The 13946-nt window shown below is 39.6% G+C and overlaps 1 protein-coding gene across 1 annotated transcript in view; it reads right to left on the minus strand.

Annotated features, from left to right (window-relative positions):
• LOC113405028 (serine/threonine-protein kinase ULK4-like) overlaps nucleotides 1-13946 on the minus strand; it is a 412206-nt gene that overhangs the window by 195832 nt on the left and 202428 nt on the right. The window contains exon 31 of the mRNA XM_026646055.1: nucleotides 5144-5192. Coding sequence (XP_026501840.1) covers nucleotides 5144-5192 — 49 coding nt within the window. The remainder of the gene's footprint in view (nucleotides 1-5143; nucleotides 5193-13946) is intronic.

A 13946-nucleotide genomic window follows, 5' to 3' on the forward strand; every position in this document is an offset into this window, starting at 1 on the left:
TGACAGCTGCTTAGCCTGTGTGAAAGGAATTGGTAGTCTGTCCAGTTTGAGTGGATATATACTCATGACAACACAGTTATGCTCACAGCTATTGTCAATTTAGTGCAAATTGCCAGCTTTTGTGGCAGTTTCAGCACAGAGGCCAAGGGCTGAGTGAACATACAGAATTAACTATCCTCACCCTCATAAAAGTGTCCAGTGCCCAAGGACTCTTTCTTTGCTTACTGCACCCAAATAGTGAAGGTAAAGAAAGGAGAGGCTCCAACCACAGAGGAGCTGTTGCCACCCTGGTAGGCCTTACAAAAGCGCTCTGGCAAGAGCTGCATCAAAGCATTCCTGCCCCCATCTTAGTGTGAAGACAGGTCCATGCTGGCCCCCCACTGATTCTCTGGAGGCTGAGAAGACAGCATGTACCAAGGCCGTCGAAGAGGCAGCTGGTTACAGAAGAGGCATGACAACATCACTTCAGACATGGGGAAGACTGGTGCCACAATCCAGGCACTTTTCCCCCTGCCATCCTATTTTGGGAATAAACCATTCCTACAGAGCAGAAAATTCCATGTCCTGATGGATGGACATAGAGAAGGAGTGGAAAGTTTGGGGCAAGCTATTCCTGAGAAGGGGCAATCTTGGAAATACTATAGGAAAAATTATCTGAGCCAAAATTCTAGCAGCTGAGCAGTCCATTCATCTGTGTGGACAAACCCATTAGTCCCAGGCACAGGGAGATACAAGCAGAAGTAAATGGAGTAGTACAGTACCAAACACTGTGATTGGTTAAGTCTAATTTTTATAGTACAATGTATTGCAAACTCTGCAAAGCAAAGTGCAGATTCTGACTCTGGAAGTTTATTGATTTAGCAGAAAAGTCATACTCTGAAACCACACAAGAGGAAAAAAGGTCTTATGCTGAAAACTGGGACACTGCTCAGGGTGCAAACAAGCTCTCTCTCCTCTTTTGTTCTTCACATCAAAGTTACAGTTTCTTAGAGTAAAATGATTTAGGCTTGGAACAAGGAGACTGGGGTTCTATTTCCAATTATCTCACTGGCTCTCCATGTCACACTATACAAGTCAGTTAACAACTCTAGATGTAAATTTACCCATCTGTAAAATGGGTAAAATAATATCTAGCTTTCAGGGAATGGTGAGACTTAGTGAATGTTTATACAGAATTTTAAGATCTTTAGATGAAAGGCAATATGTAAATTATTACTGTTATGCTCTTATCTGTTGCCAAACAAATAGGAATCAATTATCCAACCTCAACTCCTTTCCCACCCAGACTGACCAGTCTGTATGTATTCACATGCACACAACAAACGAAACAGTTTAAAAGTCTTAGAATCTTTCTTGCTCTTCCATAACTGACAGGTAATTTTCCAAGGTCAGCTAGGGATAGCTGTTTATTACAAGCATTAGCTTCTTCCTTTCACATCAAAAACGAGGTCAGAGAGAACAATCGCTATCATAAACTGCTCCCTCTGTCTGTCCTCCCAGCTACATAAAGATCAAGTTTACTACAATTGCATGTGAGTCTCAAAATCTTCCCTGGTTGACTAGATTTGGTCTGATAGGGAAGTAAATGCTCCACTTTAAAAGTCTAGGGAATTTCTGAGCCTGGTCCACTGGAAGAGGGGGAAGGAGGATTGCCATATATGGGTATAACCCAAGTAACTCAATACCAACTGGCAAGGGAGTGCAGGGGGATGACAGGGATCTCTTGGGTCTGACATGTAAATTCTAGTTCACCAAAGAATGTTATGTGAAGTCTCAAATGAAAGCCAGTGTCACACTGGTCATCTATATTATTGTGAAATGTGTCTCTCTCTCTCTCTCTCACACACACACAATGTTTTTAAAGTCTGTACTGGTCACCAGCAAGGAGGATGAGGGCAGAGGAGAGAGATCTCTATCTGGGGGTATACATCAAAGTTTTGCTCCACTATGGGAGGCTAAGATGACATCCTGGCAACTTTCACTGGAGATGTAAAAGGACAGAGATTTCGCTTCCGGAAAAAAGGGCCTCAACCAGACCTGTTGAAAGTGCCTAGAAAACATTTTATGATTTTATTTTATATTAACTGTTCACTTCCAATATCCTTATTCAAGAAATAGTGAGTCTCTATTCTTTGACAATAAATATTTTTCTGTGAAAACAAGAATAAGTTTAAGTGCTGTGATGTTAAGCATAACGATGATCCTGAGTTAAGTCTTACAAGCTGGCGTGTACAGTTCCTTTGGGAACAGCAGTTCTGGTAATTCTGTGAGTGGTCAGGGAATAAGGGGCTGGACACCACAGGGAATACCCAGAGAATTTGGGTGTTAGCATGGGTCTATCACATCTGTACAGACACAGAAAGGCCTCCGGAGGCCTGGAAGATAGTGCTTGTGCTGCCAGAGGCTGTTTTCAGGGAGCTGATCTACAGCAGGCACAGACAAGACGGATTCACACTAAGGGTAGGTAGTGGTGAGGTGCCTCACAATCATGGGTACCTTTGAGGAGCGTCCCAATGGAAACACAGGCAACTACAAAACCTCTCTTAGGAAAACACAGCATGCTGAAAAAGGAAAAATTTCCCCTTAAAATCGTGATTAATTCCCACACCCGAGCAGTATAAGATACCTATGACATTTTCACAGACCAACAGTCATACAGACAATTTTCAGCTAGTTAAGGTTCTCTTTATTCTCTAGAGAGTATTTTGAGACCATATTAGATCAACTTGTGAAATGAAAACTAAATTACTGACTGACTTCAATTTCTCCCATTTCTACACAATGGACCTCAGACATCACAGGTTACTGTTTCAGATAAAGGTTATCTTTTGAAACAAAAGAATCATTAAATCTTTTCTACTAAATCTGAGACAGATTTCTACAATTAACTCTACTGAGATTGTAGCTATGGATCTTTTATATACATTATGTCCTTCTAACAATTTATTTGGTTGGCAATCAGCAAAATGCCAGAGTTCTGAGAGTTAAACTTCAAGTATTAGTCTGTTGTGTGCCTTCCTATGAAACATCTGATTCATGTATTTTACCATGTCTTTCTTCAGTTACTATTTATAAGTAGGACTTAAACCAGGTCAGTACTAACCATGTTGTGTAATCTTTGTTTTTATTGTGTATATCTGCCACAGGAATTGCTTCTCAAAGGTTTATGTATACATGAATGTATATAAAATGTCATGACAGCAATATTCGGAATGCTACTGGAAAAATCTGTCATCAATGAACAGTTTTTGGGTTTTTTTTTTTTTTTTTTAATAAAAAAGGGTTTATCTGGGTTATTTGGTATTAAAGTGATTTATAATAATAGGCAGTGAAATAAATCACTGCAATGAAAAAGAGAAGATGAAAATACTTAAACCTAAGCAGGGAAAAATCAAAGTTGATTCAAAACCACATTAATGAATAACTTCTACCTTGAGTAAGATTAAATTTCAAGGAAGTTACAATAAAAAGTACACAATGGGCTTGACCTCCATAAATCACACATATTTTGTATTCATCAAGAGCACACTAACACAACATAACATTTCCCTAGTATGAGTTTGTGAATAAAACACAAATAAAAAGGGAATGAGAGAGAGCTGGAAATGATCAGTGATATACTGATATGGTATCAATATTTTAACAAGCAGCTCCAAATTCGCTCTCTTTAGCCTGTGAGGAATCTTACATTTATGACTGCACAATGTGTGTGGGGAGGGAAGGAAAATGTGGAGTCTGCCTATGTTTTCTTTGGAAATGTTTTGAAGCCTTTCATTTGGTACAATCTGAGCCATTTTAAAAGGCCAACCATTTGCTCTTAGGAGCATTATTACAAGCCTGATCTAGCAGAGATGTTCTATTAGTATTGAAGAGGGGATTGAATTGTATTAGAAGCAAGGAAATCAACGCAACATTCCCCTTTCAGATGGGCGTGCAGAAGTTTAACGAGGTGCTGCTGGAAGCCACCGCCATTGCATCAGTGAAGCTGATGACAATTAAGTGAAGAATACTAATCTTTAAATAGATTAGCCTCTGAGCATGGGATTAACAAGTGAAATTCTTCCATTATTGGGATAATTGCCGCTTCCTCTGAAGAGTCTGGTAGTGACCACTGTTAAAACAGAATATTGGACTTGCCTGACCACTATTGTGATCTCACCAATAGTCACAGTTCCTGTGTTCCTCTTAGCCCCTGTGTAGTTTCCAATTGCACCATTGGAAGAACTACAGCAGATGAATTGTCATTTACATAAAATTTCAGACAAGAGAAAAATGGACCTTTGAACAATTTCTGCAACATATAAGATGTAAACATACTTATCATATCAAATGCACAAGCCTTTTAACCTCTTTTTATATTGTACTCATTTTTTTTTTTACTGGGTTTGATTTCCTACATATCCTTCTTGCAGTACCTCAAGCAGTAACAGTGCAAGTGCATGTCTGTGGATTGTTTTAGAAATAGTCCTTCTATACTCCAGTAGCATGAGCTATCTACCAGTGTTTTATGATCTTTTGTACAAGAAGAACTATATTTGGGGGATGGAAATCAATTTTCTCAACTTAGCCTGTGATTACCCAAAATATGCTCCTGGACTTTTAGTACCAAAAGAAGAGGAGCTAAAGGCAGGTATCTGGAGTTGTCAGGAATAGCATTATCAGCATAAGCAGAGTATGTGAAGGCAGTTTTCTGAAACTATACAATGAAACCAAACTGATGCTGTCTAGTAGAAATGGAGACTATTTCTTTGTTGATGGATAGCAAGTATGCAATACAGTAGTCATTAAAACTCAAAGCTGACTAAGATCTGAAGAAGGGAATTCCTTTGGCTCATGAAAGGAAATCTTTGTTATGGTAAATAGCTGATGACATTACACATATAAGTCTGTACGTTAAGTATATGCTAGAGTTTTCTATGCTGATAGATATCATGAAGCCGAACAACCTGAGAAGACTCATACTATATATATGAGTCTTCTCAGGTTGTTCAGCTTCATATATATATATATATATATATATAGGCATGTATATAAGTGAAATATTTATGAACAGAATTTTTTAACCATTTTTTAATTTTAATCATTGTATGCTTCACAAATTTGCTTAAAGCTGTTTAAAATTAAATATAAAATGTGTTCTTACCAAAATAACTTGGAAAAGTACTGGAACAAGATTACTTTCTTCAACAAGGCTGTAAAAAATAATTAAAACACATTTGTATTTATATTAATGATCTGTTATTTAATACAATGAACTTACACAGGGAGCAGTGTAGCACAAGTCTTTGATGCTAAAATCTGTGACCTAGAACCTCATTCTTTGACTAACTTTTCATATAAATGAATTCCACTCCAGCTATTAAATAGAAACAGCAATGTAATTCTTCAGTGGAAATTACTCCTTGGTCTGGCCTTAGTGATGTGAGGCAAATGAGTGGAACAGTAAGAAAATTAATATTTTTTAAATGGCAGAAATTAATTAAAATTCAGAAACACACTATCAAACAGGCAATGTAGATGGTAAAATAATTTGAACTAATAGACCACAAAGCATACAGTGAATTTATAAGTATGCTGTGTGGTAATTTTGTATGTATGCCCAATTAACTATCTTCTCTACTCTAAAATAATAATGTCCAATGAATTTGCAGCATCTTTTTTAAAAAAAAGTGTTGGGAACTGATCAACCAGCATATTCTAAATATTTTCTCCATAAAAATCAGATACAGATCATATATTATAAGAGGGGAATATTCAGAAAAAGGGCAACAGCAACAACAATTAACATGTATACAGCATTTTTCATCCTACAACTGCAAAGTGTTTTATGTGTATTAATAAATTAACCTTCACAACATCCTTGTGAAATAACCCTGGGTTCAATTTGCTTCCTTTTAAGTTAACTCTCATTGATTTGAGTGGGAACAGGAACTGGTCTCTTATTTCCAAATGGCTAAAATCTGACTTGCTTTAAAAGTGTTCTACTCTGTTTTAATAATTTAATCTTAATTGCTTACCTCATACAAAAATCAAACTAAGTTAAAAGAAAATTAAGACCACCAAGTCAAACACTAAGAAGTTCAAAAATGCCAATATTAAAATTGCTTTTACCACCTTAATTTGACCCCCTTGTATCTCTATGTGATTAAGCAGTTAAAACTATATCACACTATTTTTTCCACAGGGTCCCTGCCTCATTCAGTGCACGGGATGGATGGTGCTCACTGGTCGAGAAGCTATTGGCTATTTCATTTTATCCACATCACTCAATGTGCTACACCATGGCTTAGTCACCACACACCATCCAAACCATGCCACTGAATAAAGAATTATTCATTTTCTCATGGGCTTTCACTTGGGTGCTTTCATCATTTATGTTTTTGAAGCATTAAGAGACAATGACTATCTTCCCAACATCCCCATGAGATTAGGTGGTATTGTTATCCCCATTGTACAGATGAGGAGCTGAAGCATTGAGAGATCAAGGCCAAAATTGTGCAAAGTGTCCACTAATTTTGGTTGCCAAACTGGAGATGCCTAAAATCTACTTTTTCAGAGTATTTGGTATAGTAATATTATGCAGACAAGCCACTAACAAGGGGTGAGACACAGACTTTGCTAGGGGATTTCATAGCTACTATTTGCTAGACCATAGAGTAATGATGAGACACTGAAATCTTGAGGTCAACTCCAGATTTTGGAATGGAGTTTGCTTTATTAGTGTAAACTCTTCAGTCCTTGTCCTCCACCAACCTAACCCTTTCTAACCAGTACTCATGTTCCACCAGCCTGTCCTTTTCTGTCCCTGCTCCCCCACAATCTGACTCTGTCCCTTTCAACATCTACCCATACCCAACCTGCTCTACCCAGCTCCACACCTTTACGTTTCAGGGAGGCTGCTCTTCCTTCTCTTCTATGTTATCTAGGTGCCCACAGGGGGAGCATTGAGATCATAGCAGAGTGTCTCCATCATACCAGTTCTTATGCCCAGTAGCACAACAGCAGCCAGAAACAGCAATTACACAAAGTCCAGCTCGGCTCCTGCAGCCCTTGGATTGAGCATGCTCTGTGAAGATGGAATCTTTTGCAAATTTATCTGCCAGCCTCTAGCAGGCCTCTACTGAGCAAGTGCAAACTGCAATTTTCAAAGCAATATAACTTGGCCAAATGTGGGTGGATTTTCATGGGCCAAATAGAATACACCAGTTACTCTACCAAATTTTAAGTCCCTACTCTAAAGCAAGGTGGTGCTAGACCTTCTCAATGAAATGGGTGTAAGATTTTTTTTTTTTTTTAACATTGGAAATACACTGTATTTTTCCCAGCCTCATCTTCAAAAACAGTGGAACCATTTTGCTGAAACTTTACCCAAAACAATTCAGTCTGAGGCAGAGAGACAGCATAGAAAGGAAACAGACAATCTTTACTATAGGTTTTGCTGTCAGTTAACACCCATAATTAACAAAGAAACAATTTATTAAAAAAAATACAACCCACTCTCTATTTTTTGTGTAGCAAACAAAAAATCAGGTCTTGAAACAGAACCATGTTAACATGTGCTCTATTAGAAACAGAGGGAAACAACATTTGCTAAATAGGAAAGACAAATAACAGTAAAGAAAAATTTCATTTTAATGTGCCCAGAGAATACCACTAAAAAAGTAGTGTGATAGTTGTTTTTATGGTGCTGTTTAGTACAAAATGATTCTTTTATTTAAAAAAATAAACTCAGGGAATTTATTGCTTGCGAATGGTGCTAGACCAGTGGTTCTCAACCTATTTACCATTGTAAATTTACCAATGTGTTATGTGGGCCGCATCCAATACTACCTCCCTGGCGAGAATGTCACATGGGCCGCAGTTCTGTGCTGACTGGGCCGCAGGTTGAGAACCACTATGAGGGAGGGGTAAGAGGACCATTCACTTGCTGTAAGAGGAGGTTACTTACTTGTGACGGAGGTTCTTCAAGATGTGTGGTCCCTATCTGTATTCCTTTGACTCATGGTTTCGTCCCAGGTGATAAACGGCGGGGCGGACCAACGGCATCTCCAGTTCTTTCTCCACCACGAATCAACAGATCCACAGCAGAGGGGAAGGAGGGTGGGAAGTAGAATACAGATAGGAACCACACATCTCAAAGACCCTCCAGTTACAAGTAAGTAACCTCCTCTTTTTCTTTGAGTGATGGTCTCTATTGTATTCCACTGAGGGTGATTAACAAGCAATACTTAAGTCGGAGGAGGGTAAGAGGATGAAGATGGAAGGGTTAATGGAGGCCTCCGCTGCCAAGTTCTGCACCAAGGCATAATGTGTAGCAATGGTGTGTACTTCGTGCCGCTCTATGTATATCCCAGAGTGGTAGGTTGTGGAGGGAGACCAGGATTGAAACCTGGGCTCTCGTGGAATGAGCCTGAACCCCAGTGGGTGGCAGCATGCCAGATACTTGGTAGCAGAGTGCAATGTACCCTGAAATCCACTTGGAGATTCTCTTTGTTGAGACTCCCTGACCTTTCACTCTTTCAGCTGTTGCAACAAACAGTCTGGGGGATTTTCTGATTGGCCTTTTCCTCTGCAGGTAATGTATATCAAGGGAGTGGAGTCGTCATTCCTCTTCTGAGGCATGTGGCTTCAGGAAGAAAACAGGTAAGTGAATGGATTGATTAACATGAAAATGGGAGATGACCTTTGGCAGAAATTTGGGATACAGGTGCAGGGAGACTATCTGTATGGAACGTTGCAAAAGGAGGGTCTGCCATCATGGCCCCAAGTTCACTGATCCTTCTTGGTGAAGTGATAACAAGGAAGGGGACTTTCATGGCATGAAGGGACATAGAGCACGATGACAGTGGTTTGAAGGGTGGTTTAGTTAGTGTGGATAGAACAAGGTTGAGGTCAAACTGGGTAGCTCTGAGTTTTATGGGTTGGAAGGTTCTGATGAGACCTTTCCAAAATCTAGAAGTCAACAGGTGTGTAAAGACAGTGTCCTTCACCGGGGAGTGGAAGGTGCTAATTGCCGCTAGGTGGACCTTGAGAGAGTTGAAGATAAGACGGGATGCTTTCAAAAACAGAAGATAGTCCAGGAGGAGGGGAATCCCCACCATTTCTGGGGAAAGTCCCTTTTTATTGGAGCCAGCAAGCAAAATGTTTCCAGTTGGCCCAGTAACAATACCTAGTGGATTCTTTCTTGCTGCTAAAGAGGATGTTTTGCACTTCTGATGAACATGCCCTTTCTAGAGAAGATGCCCATCCAAATACCACATTCTGAGGTGAAGCGCCTGTGGTTTGGGATGTCTGATCTTGCCGTTGTGCTGCATCAGTAGATCTGGGAAGGTAGGGATGGGGATGGGAGGACAGGCTGACATACGAAGGAGGTTGGGAAACCAGCACTGTCTGGGCCACCAGGGGGGTGATTAGGCTGATTGTCACTCAGTCTCATCTGATCTTGTGGAGTACCCGTGGTAGGAGCAGGAGACTAGGGAAGACATAATTGAATTGGTCCGGCCAGGGGAGAATGAGGGCATCGCCCTGAGAGTGATGTCCCAGCCTCCCACTGGAACAATATGCATTGCATTTTCTGTTCACTGGGGATGCAAAGAGGTCTCTGATCAGAGTTCCCCATTTGTTGAAGATGTCCTATAATACAGTGTTGTGGAGTTCCCACTCATGATTGATCATACATTGTCTGCTGAGCGAGTCCGCAATGACATTCTGTGCTGAATGCAGCACATCTTGATGGGGAGGTATAATCTCCCTAGAGGTAGAGAGGGTCCAGAAAAGTGTGGAGATGTTGGGTCTCCCAAAATAAACATGTCCTGGGGTTCTGACGCTCTCCCCAGTCTACCAGGAGTTAAGGGCACCCACTCTGTACCCAGTAACAGCACCGGAGTGAAGGGCTTCCCCGAAACAGAATGGTCTCTTGTTTTATGAAGCGCTGATGTTGGCAGTGTCGGTGGTCTGTACCCAGTACCGGTGGATCTGCCTTCTTGTGAGGCCTCTACTCAAGTTGATGAGGCTTGGCACGTGTTCCTCCTCTTCTGGAAGGAGCATCCCCTTTCTTGGGCTTGCAGGAAGCCTTACTGCCATGCTTATGGTCACGGTTCCTCACCTCCTGACTAGGCCCCCAGTGTGTGGGGTCCATAGTGGTGATATCACCGGTGTCAGACTGTGACTCTGTAGCTGGAGGGGCACTCCTGGATGTCTCAGGCCAGCGTATGGGGGAGGTTTTCCCCAGCCGGGATCCAAATGAGACCTCATGGTGACTTCCATGAGGTGCTTCTGGAGGTGGAGAGCCTGACCTCCTCAGGTACGGCTGGGGAAGGACTGGCAGATACTGCATCTGGATGTGATGTGGCCCTCTCACAAGCAGTAGAGACAGCGTTGATGTTCGTCCTTACTAAAGATACATGGGTAGGAGGCACAAATTTTAAAGCCTGGGGTCTTTGGCATAGTCTAGTATCCATGAATGGGTACAGGGGAGGAGGGGTTACGAAGAAAAAATAAGCCCCTAAACTATCTATTCTACTTTAAAACTACTAAAAGCTATTTAAAATAATAAAAACAGTGAAATTCTGTAAAAACTAACTATATACAACTTTGTTTGTTAAGATGCACCACATGCAACTAGACCCTGATTGTTCCGACCCGGACCATGCAGCGGTGAGAAGGAACTGGAGACAGTCGGTCTGCCCTGTCCTTTATCACCTCGGACAAAACCATGGGCCACATACGTGGACCAATAGACTCTACTTTTAAATCCTCTGGCTCCAGAAGCATGGTGCACATATGCAAAACCCTTGTGGAATACAATAGGGACTCTCACTCGAAGAACCACCATCACTGGCCTCTCCTCTTAGGTTATTAAAAATGGTACCAATTTTTAAGGATGTTTTTGATGAAGAACTCAGTGATGGCTAGAAATTCAACTGACCCCACATACTCATTTCATATAGGCCACTTAACTGTCGTCTCAAGATGGATTTGAATTGGTCACTGAGAATCGCAAGGCTCCTTACTTCAAACTTGTAAGCCATCCAAAACCTGAGCATACACCTTATCTATTATGTTTTCTCTGAACTATAAAACCACAGAGTAATTAAACTTAAATTAACCTTTCTCCCCACCCTTACAAGTCTGTCATATTTGCAATTAACTTATTTTCTATTAATCACCTGATTTTCTGCATACCTGCAGTGCTTCTGGTAACTAACATATAAATTGTAGTTTTTGGATGACAGAGCTAGGTACCAAAGGAGAGAAAAAACACACAATGCAGAGCTCAGTGAGGAAGCATTTATCCTGAAAAGGTTTCAGATAAAGTGTCACAACCTAACTATAACTTTATAACAACATAACCAGATCAGGTTTTTTAAAGTACCATTCCACTTTTTTTAAAGTACCACTCCAGTTTTCAAGCACTATATCAGCATGATTATCTTAGGCAACATAACTCAAAAATGAATTTGACCAAGCACACTTCACTGAAGTATAGTATAATTCCATGTAAAATAAATATGATAGATTTTTGGCTACAATAAATTCTCTCCTAAGGGTTCAGTTTCATATCTGAACCTCTGAACATTTTGTAACACCATGCCCCGCTATGTAGTGAAGTTAAAATCTGGTTAATAAGCAATTTGTTGTACAATGATGTACTTCTAGATAATTTTCACATTCAATAAAAATATCTGAAGACAACTTTACTGTGAAGAAGAGCAGGGAATAAACTGGAGCATGCTTTTCAACTGAATAGCCATGTTTGTGTTCAGAAAAAATAAGCATTACTGAGAGGTTAGGCAAATACATTGAGAAAGTAAGTTCTGCTCTCCTACTCCATGTAACATTTGTTATTTCTTTCCCCTCTGCCCTCACCTGAAACTTAGTATTGATTACTTTTCCCCCTCATGTCCCTTAGAATACACATAAGATTTGTAGAATTTGCAGAGCTGACGTGTATATAGACACAGATGGAGCACACCTGCTAATCAACTCAAAACATGGGATACAAAGTGCCATGGTAGATGCGCAGACACACATGAAAATAATTCATGTGCACTGACACTCAAAAGTAGTCAATTTCCCTTCCACATATACATATGTAAAAACATATATACAAACAATACAACATATTCTATATAAAACATACAATGCAAAAGAGGAATAAAATTTATAAAAAGGAATATGAATATTTCAAAGTTAAAGAAGAAAACTCAATTTGGGGACAAATTCTGGTCCCTGTGAAGTCAATGGTAAGACACCCAAACCCTGGACGTGCTCTACTAGATCCTTTACACAGGTTACAGCAACATGAAGGCTGAACTTATCTGATCCAGCTTCCAATGGTCACAAGAGGCTGTTACAGCAGTTGGACATCAGCAGGTCATAGGGGAGTCCCTGCCATGCCTCCCAGGCCAGCAGCTGGGAAAAAGGAAAACTGTGGGTAGTTCTACGCCACCCAAGCATCTTTCTGTGTATGAGAGAAACTCCAAGGCCCAATCTGCCAGGTTAACAGCATTTTTGTAATGGTGTGGAATGGCACAAAGTGGCTGGAGCACAGACTAGGATCAGGAATATAACATTATCACTTTCTTTTTTAAAATAAAAATTTTGATTAGACTGGATGCTTATGTAGCAAGGAGGTAATTATGAAGCACACTCTGTGGCCCTTGAATACAAAGGATCCTGATTATTACAAAGCTACATAAATTACCTATATATTCTGTTCATGTACAGCAAAGTACAGCTACGATAAAATTGATCATTCTTAGATTTTAAAGGTCATCTGAAACCTTTAAAATGCAAGTGTGGAATATCTGCAGGCTTTAAAGAAAACTTTGCATGCAAGATTAAAAGCATGAAGTCAAGTCATATTGTGTATTAAGACATTCCTGTGACAAAGTTTAAAACTGAATTACAACTGGGAAGTAAGTGAGTGAGAAATATTTTACCATGTTCTCTGTTGCGGGCTATCATTTAGAGAGAATTCTGGGTTTTACACAGGAAAAGCCTTAAAAATTGAAGAGGGAGAGAGGAATTTGAATTTTAGTTCATCTGTTGAACTCACTTTATAAATGGTTGTATCTTCAAATAAGTTATCAGAAAGGAAAATACAGACAAAATACTTTATTATATTAATCAGCTATACATATTTCATAATGTTTGGAAAATATACAGATGCTTTATATATTTAGGATTATCTTTTATTTGTTCATAAATTACATTGTGTATATAGTATTTTATCTTTGCCTATGTTTAAATAATCAACTTGCAATCAGAACGTCTAATTGATAATGTGATATTATAAAGACATGTAGTCATACCTTACTGATATTAATAAATACCACCTTATCACTGAATCATTGACTTTTCATAGCATTAATAGTATGACCTGGGACTTGTGCTTTGATTTAAAATAATGGGCAGAAGAATTTATTTTTAAGACATTCTTGTTTGCTTTGTGGCGAAAAGGAAACCCATGGGGTAGAATTTAACACAAGGCAAAGGTTTTTTTATTTTTATTTTAAACACACTGCTTACATAAATCACTAGACCAGAGAACCCAAACCAGCAATTTTAAATTCAAGTCTGTAGAATAAAGCTGGATTTAAAGTCAAACACTTCATGGGCCCAAGGGCCTAAGCCCCTTTTGAAAAGGGGGGAGGGATATCTCAGTGGTTTCAGCATTGGCCTGCTAAACCCAGCATTGTGAGTTCAATCCTTGAGGGGGCCATTTAGGGAAGAACTGCGGTAAAAAATGGTCCTGCTTTGAGCAGGGGGTTGGACTAGATGACCTCCTGAGGTCCCTTCCAACCCGGATATTCTATGATTCTATGAAAATACTTCTTAGAAGTATTATCTTCATAATGGTTGGCTATTGTGCCTACTATGTTTACAATGGAAGTAGTAATACTTTTGTATTTATAAATGGATGCAATTTCGCTCTCCAACTA

This window comes from Terrapene carolina, unplaced genomic scaffold (assembly GCF_002925995.2).
Source record: "Terrapene carolina triunguis isolate 2854851 unplaced genomic scaffold, T_m_triunguis-2.0 Scaffold34021, whole genome shotgun sequence".
NCBI classification, from domain to species: Eukaryota; Metazoa; Chordata; order Testudines; family Emydidae; genus Terrapene; species Terrapene triunguis.